This window comes from Sinocyclocheilus rhinocerous, unplaced genomic scaffold, assembly GCF_001515625.1.
Source record: "Sinocyclocheilus rhinocerous isolate Xijiao unplaced genomic scaffold, SAMN03320098_v1.1 scaffold889, whole genome shotgun sequence".
Taxonomy (NCBI): domain Eukaryota; kingdom Metazoa; phylum Chordata; class Actinopteri; order Cypriniformes; family Cyprinidae; genus Sinocyclocheilus; species Sinocyclocheilus rhinocerous.
Window position 1 is genome coordinate 960,772 of NW_015638024.1, and position 7,882 is coordinate 968,653.

The 7,882-nt window shown below is 37.7% G+C and overlaps 1 protein-coding gene across 1 annotated transcript in view; it reads left to right on the top strand.

Moving 5' to 3' along the window:
- Positions 1-2,697: 2,697 nt before the first annotated feature.
- LOC107749425 (eukaryotic translation initiation factor 4 gamma 3-like) overlaps positions 2,698-7,882 on the top strand; it is a 28,391-nt gene continuing 23,206 nt past the window's right edge. Inside the window, exons 1-2 of the mRNA XM_016564575.1 lie at positions 2,698-2,712; positions 6,929-7,120. Coding sequence (XP_016420061.1) covers positions 6,989-7,120 — 132 coding nt within the window. The 5' untranslated portion in view covers positions 2,698-2,712; positions 6,929-6,988. The remainder of the gene's footprint in view (positions 2,713-6,928; positions 7,121-7,882) is intronic.

Below are 7,882 nucleotides of genomic sequence, written 5' to 3' on the forward strand. Positions count from 1 at the left end.
GTTGTTTATAGTGAATGCCCTTATAATTTTTGTTTGTTTTATATTTATGATTTAGTTTTAATCCAAATGATGCATGTGCTAATGGAGCAAACAGCAATCAAGATCATACAACAGAAGTGTGCGTTCTCTCTCTCTCGCTCTCTCCCTTACCGTCAAGTAACTTTAGTAACTTCTGCATAGTTTTACTTGCTTGTGACATATCCGACCGAACTACAAACTTTCCAGTGATGTGTGGGAGAAAGGGATATTTGCTTGACAAGCTCGCGCATCTGTGCTGCTGTGTGCTCAATCCACTCAGCGTGCTTTGCTTATCAGCTCGGGCACATCAGCTATACAGGCGTGAATATACCGAATGTTAACATTATATTAATTACATACATGTACTTGTAACTCCATTCTGCTCTCTGTTGTTCTGTTGTCGGTGTTTCTTTGTCTGGACACAGCACTGTTCACACACTGTGTGCTATCGGAGCATTTTAATGAGTATGAGTACAGGAGCGCAGTATCGGCCCAATACCGATAACCATTATCGGTATCGGTGCATCCCTGGTATGTAGTGAAACCCAGTTTGGGTCAGTACATAGTCTTATTTTTCTGCGTATTTAACAAAACCAACTTGTCCAGTTCTTCCTGAGCTTTTTGATAGTCACATAAATGATAAATGCTCTCCAAAAAGCACAGTGACACTCAGCAGCATGTTCATTGCAGGACCGACACACTGAGTTCAGACAGTTATGCATAATCACCGCTCAGCTCTCCGGCACTAGCAGATCAGTTCTGAGGTGTTAAATCACTTTTCAGTCACCCGTCAAGTGGCGTCTGCTGCATTTATTGTTCTTGTCTTTACACACACTCGTGGCTTTGGGAAATCTCCGCGAGGCTTGTTAAATGATAGGCTTGGATTATTCTGAGCCATGTTGTTAGATGTTTTTGGGTGTACCTGAGCCGTGCGATTAGGTTGGATGTTAGGGAGAAATGAAAATAACCTTCTGCCTTGGAAATGGTGGCAAATTATGGAAATGTATCTTGGTTTCCACTAAAATATAAGACAGCAGAACTGTTTTTAACTTTGAGAAGAAATGTTTCTTGAGCATCAAATCAGCATGTTAGAATGATTTCTGAAGGATCATGTGACACTGAAGACGGGAGTAATGATGCTGAAAATTCAGCTTTGCCATCACAAGAACAATTTACACTTAGAAATTCAATAGAAAATATAGAAAATAAATATAGAAAATATATTCAAATAGAAAATTGTTATTTTTAATTATAATACTAATACACATCATTTATTTTTTATTTAAAATCTTGAAAAATGAGGCTTATTCAAACTGTTTATCATAAGTCATGGAATAAGCATCTGAGCATGGCCTTAATCAACGTTTTAGTGTAATGGATTTTTGATATTGAGTATGACTATAGGGCAAAATAGTGTGACATCTAAACTATTTACTAAAGCAGTCATCTGTCTGTTGTGACAGACACCCGGGAGCGAGTAGCACACCAAAAATTTTCAAATAAACCTGCAGATTCTGCTTAACAACTGGAATGTTGCTTACAACAGGCAATCTGAAGTTTCGACAGTGGTTGCCTTGAAGCTTATTGTTAAAGGTGGTGAATTTGTACATTGCACTGCAATGATGAATTTGGATTTAAATGAGAAGAAGTAAGAAATTACATTTCTCAGAGAGAGTTTTACTGTGCTGACTATTAAGACGCTAAAGCAAAACATGCTGTCAGAATGCCAAAACGCTCTCTAGGAAGTTGCGTCTGTCAATTATTTGAGAATTGTATGTGAATTTCTGGTCTTCAGTTCTCCTAAAAGCTCATATTTTATAAACCATTATATAAACCTTTTTTTTTTTTTAATAAGTAAAAAAAATTATAATTAATTTATTTAGCATGCTATAATAGATTGTTTATTGTTTATGTGTTATTTAATATTTAATATAGACTGTAAAGACTTAATAATAATAATATTTAAAAAACACAATTAAAAAGACACAACAAAATTTTTAAAAAAAATGTTATGTCCTTTAACTACAATGGTTGTTTTTTTTCCTTGAAATCATTTTAAGGGATTGAAAATGTCCCCTATTTGAAGAATTCACCACACAGACAGACATTCAGACTTTATTAATCCTATGAGAAAATTTTCATATGGTGTATGCATATCTAGTGTGTGTAGAATCAGAGGGAGAGGAGGGGGGTCACCTCTTGCTCCAGTGCTGCCCAGCTCACTGGGTTTGCTGAGGTAATATTTTCTCCATGGAGTGAGAGAGAGAGAAATAGAGGGAAAGCGGGGGAGGAAGTGATGGGGGAGGGGACGACTCCTCTAGCAGGCATGCAGTATTCTCCTGATGAATAAACCCTTGTGCCAGAGCTGTGCCACCATCCCGTTACAGCGGAGAATGAGAATACTGCTCATTTCTCCAGGCTGCTGTGTGTGTATATTTATGTTTGTTTTATTGTGTCTGTTCAATGAGCAGAATTTATATAATTCATCAAGCATTTCTGATCACTGCTGTTCTAGGGTTGGTCGATGCGCCTGCTGCCCAATTTTTGTGACCGCGCGGACAGTCCGCGTGCAACAGCGCAGGCGCGTGGTGAATGTTGAGACAGAGCGAGTCGAGTAGGTGAGAGACTGCGCATGTGTCGAGCTCGTCCAGCTGCGCTCATCCGCGGTTGAGTGCCAAGCGTGAAAAGAAACCAGTGAGTACCTGAAACACTCTGCCTCGTTTTTAGAAATGCCAAGGGATCCACTTAGTTCTCCATTCATTTTAGACTGATAAGGCTTGGATTTAATCCCAACAGCCCTGGCTGGCAGACCCAGATTAAATGCAAAAATGCTGTTAAAAGGGATGTTCATCAAGTATTAGTTTTACCTTGGTATTGGCCTTAGCTTTTTGTGCAATTATGTCATGCTAGTCTATTAAATTTCCAGAATTTAAGATGAAGAATAAGTATTGAATTTATCCGGGAATGAAGTCAATCTGTGACATATTTGCAACTCCTGACATATTTGGATCAGTCTGTCTGATGTGGTGGTTTTGTTGCATGCTGGGAGGTTGGCATAGCCGAGGTGTTTTATCCCACGCCAAAGTGAGAATTAAGCCAGCTATAAATCACCCAGCCTCATGCAAAAATAAAATTTAAAAATAAATCATGGAAAGTAACTCTTTAGCATTGGGTTGGGGGCTAGAAAAATTGAAAAAATCTAGAAAAATGGAATCCAGTAAAATGTGTTAAATTTACAGAAAGGTCTACTACGTCAGTGAGGTACATACAGTAAACTGAACTCTCAGGATGCAAATGTTAGTGAAATATTTCTGTTGTCAAGACCAACAAAAAAGGAATGTGCGGTTGAAAATACTCCTGTAATTGAAGTTACGTAATATAAATATTAACAGATTAAATTAAAGCAATGTTGCGCTGAATTTTATTTTTATTTAAATATATTTCCAAGTAAACAGTTGGTAGTAAAATCTATAAAGAACAATGAAACAAATTACAAGCATAAGAAAAAAATTAAACGTATATTTTACTTTAGAACTACATTACCATTCAAAAGTTTGGGGTTAGTAAGGTGTTTTAATTAGTGCTGTCAATCGATTAAAAAAAATTAACTGATTAATCGCACCTAACATTAAAGTTTTTATTAAATTTATTTATTAAATATACTTTTATATTGCAATAATTTCACATGCAATCTTCAAATTAAAGTAGAAACAACATAAAGACATTTTTAATATTTGTTTAATGGCGAGTATCACTGATAACAATACTACTGATGTCTCTATGAAATTTTTTCTTTTCTTTCTAATATTTAACCATTGACTATAGCCATTCAACATTACCATATAATTGAGAGCTATCAATTTTAACATTTATTACAAAAGTTATTGATTTCCTCTTTTTTATTTTGTTCTTTGATCACAGCAGTTGGGTTATTTATTAGGTTATTTTGGCTGCTTTAAGAGCTGCCGCTGCTGAACATGACGCTGATCTGTCACGCATTGCATTTTCTCACAACTCTTTACCTTTTCTGACCCACCTCAGGTCTTAAAGGGATAGTTCATCCAAAAATGAAAATTTGATGTTTATCTGCTTACCCCCAGGGCATCCAAGATGTAGGTGACTTTGTTTCTTAAGTAGAACACATATGATGATTTTTAACTTTAACCGTTGCAGTCTATCAGTCGTATAATGCATGGCAATGGTAACAAAATCTATGAGAGTAAAAAAAAACATGCACAGACAAATCCAAATTAAACACTGCGGCTCGTGACGACACATTGATGTCCTAAGACACGAAACGATCGGTTTGTGCCAGAAACCGAACAGTATTTATATCATATTTTACCTCTAATACACCACTATGTCCAACTGCCTTGAGCGCGCGCACGGCATCCGGTGCGTGAGGTGTGTACGCACTCTGGCGTAGTTTACGTTAATGGGTGTGTTGATATCCAGCCGAAGAGCAATCAACCATAACTTCAGGCGAGCAGGCTCAGAAGTTGGGAATACATGGAAAGTCACCACTCCCGAATGAGTTCGCACGAGAGAACGTAATCTTTTAGTTTTAAGTCGGTTTGAACAATCCGGATAAGCGCAAGTAAGTACCATTTTGATTAGCCGTCGTACCTACAATGACTATGCACTGTGTAAACAATGAGTGACGTATACGCGCGAGAGAACACTTCCGGCGCTTGCGTAAACTACGCCAGAGCGCGTACACACCTCACGCACCGGATGCCGTGCACACGCCCAAAGACAGTTGGACATAGTGCTGTATTAGAGGTAAAAAATGATATAAATACTGTTCGGTTTCTGGCACAAACCGATCGTTTCGTGTCTTAGGACATCAATGTGTCGTCACGAGCCGTAGGGTTTAATTTGGATTTGTCTGTGCATGTTTTTTTTACTCTCATAGATTTTGTTACCATTGCCATGCTTTATACGACTGAGACTGCAACGACTGGAGTTAAAAATCATCATGTGTTCTACTGAAGAAACAAAGTCACCTACATCTTGGATGCCCTGGGGGTAAGCAGATAAACATCAAATTTTCATTTTTGGGTGAACTATCGCTTTAAAGTCTCTATTAATGAGTTGACGAGGTGAATCGGGTGTGTTAGATGAGGGAGACAGTGCTGGGCTGCTCCAGGACAGTTTTGAAAACCACTGCATTTCAGAGACATGTTCTTAAATGTGACTCATATATAACAAATACTTACATGCAGGCATAGTTTTAAGGCAGCTTTAATCACCTTTTTGGTAACTTCATGACTTAACTGACGACATAACTACGATATTGCATGCTCGTATTTTCTTTTACGGTTTAATATGAAATTATATAGGCTATAGCACATGCCGCCGCATTTGTGCATGTAATTGAAGAGCAGGTGCTACGAGCACAGTATAACAGCTGACAGGACAGGAAAATTAGTTTTTACTGACATATAGCAGCCTGACAACATCTCATCTGACTATGGTTCACTCTTGTTCTACTGAAGCTCCCTCGTCACCTGTACCTTTTCTGCGGAGTTGGACTGCGTGCCTGAAAAGTCTCCCGTTTGATGTAGTCGTAAAGACCTTCTACGTCTAAATAAACGTAATTCCTGTCAAGAAAAAAGAGACAGAAGCAGCAGTTGTGAGTGGGGTGGCCAACCCTAGCTCCGCCCCTGCATTAATTGCGTTAAATATTTTTAAGGCGTTAAACTGAAAAAATTAATTGCATACATTAACACGTTAATTTTGACAGCACTATTTTTTAATGTGTTTAAAAGAAGTCGTTTATGCACACCAAGGCTGCATTTATTTTATTAAAAATACAGTAAAAACAGTAATGTTGTGAAATATTATTACAATTTAAAATAACTTTTCTGTTTAATATTTGCAGGGTTCCCACAGTGATGGAAAAACCTATCATGAAAATATCATGAAATTTTTAATTTCATCAAATGTTTTTGATGCAATTTTACCCAATTTGCCATTATATCTGTTTCATTATTTAATTTATTTATAAATAAAACCTGAATAGGATATTTAACATATTTTTATTTTTGTATGGTATTGTTTTGTTTTATTTTTCTTTGTATAGCAGAAATGTTTATAATTCAATGTTTATGTTAAATGTATAAAATTATTGTACTATGTTGTAGTAAATATGTTAAAATATTTATGTACAACATATTTAAGAAATGTGTGTATTAACAGGCGTTAAACTGAAAAAATTAATTGCATACATTAACACGTTAATTTTGACAGCACTATTTTTTAATGTGTTTAAAAGAAGTCGTTTATGCACACCAAGGCTGCATTTATTTTATTAAAAATACAGTAAAAACAGTAATGTTGTGAAATATTATTACAATTTAAAATAACTTTTCTGTTTTATTATTTTTTAAATGTAATTTATTCATGTAATGGAAATGCTGAATTTCAGCAGCTATTACTCCAGTCTTCAGTGTCACATGATCTTTCAAAAATGAGTATAATTCACTGATTTGGTGTGTAAGAAATATTTTTTTTCTTATCAACATTGTGCTGTCTAAAATTGTGGAAACTGAGATACATTTTTCCAGGACTCTTTGATGAATAAAGTTCAAAAGAACAACATGTATTTGAGATAATATTTTTGTGACAGTATAAATGTCCCTTTTGTTCAGTTTAATGAGCCCTTGCCTTATAAAAGTAATAATTTCTTTAAAAAACAAATCTTACTGACCCCAAACTTTTGAACATTGCTATATTGTGAAATATAGTAATATAAAAGGAGAATATTTTAAAAGGGGAATATTTTCAGCAATCAATGACTCAAAATACAGTTGGTACTGAAGTACTGGTACTTCTGACAGCCCTGTAGGCTAGGGAACTGCGATTGACCCGGTTGCTTTAGTGAGTTATTTGTTGTTTTGTGCCATTGTCCTCCCAGATTCGGATCCGAGACCCCAACCAGGGTGGAAAGGACATCACAGAGGAAATCATGTTTGGAAGCCGCAATCCTACTCCTCCTGCCGGGCACTCGGCCTCCACCTTAACCCCACCTGCAGGACAGCCCTCCTCAACACCAACCCCACCCACAGGACACCTGTCCTCCACACCCACCCCTCCACAGGCAAGAAATACACATTGTTCTGTGCCTCCAGAAACAGGCATAACTTCAAATAGGGGCAGGTGTAGTCTGAGCTAAAATTACATGTAATTTCATAGGAAAGTGAATTATCAGGTGCCAGAATTTGTTCTTTCTCTGTTATTTATACTTGAAGTAATTATTCACTTCAGTGGAGTGCAGTTCTTAATGCATTTAACACAAGTTCATGCATCATGTGAGTGTTTAACACGTTGTGATGAGAGGGGCGGGGCCGAGAGCCGTGGGAACAGCGCGAGGCCAGTGGAGTAAATGCTAATGCGCGACACCTGCGCCACTCGAGTCCCACGGAGGAGCTCCGGAAGGATAAAAGGAGGAGTGACGACAGTGTTGGACGAGAGAGGACCATGCCTGGATTTTATTTTGTGTTTTGTGTGTGGCAGTCGTCCGCGAGAGGCTGCCGCTTTACTTTCATTTTGTGTTTGTTTATTTTATTAAAGTGTTTAAATGTTCGCCGGTTCCCGCCTCCTTCTTCCCGGGTTTCGGCACCAATGTAACAACGTTCGTAGTCACGGGAAGAAGGAGACGGGAACTGGCGAACATTTAAACACTTTAATAAAATAAACAAACACAAAATTAAAGTAAAGCGGCAGCCCCTCGCGGACACTGCCGCATACAAAACACAAAATAAAATCCAGGCCTGGTCCTCTCTCGTCCAACACTGTCGTCACTCCTCCTTTTATCCTTCCGGAGCTCCTCCGTGGGACTCGAGACGCGCAGGTGTCGCGC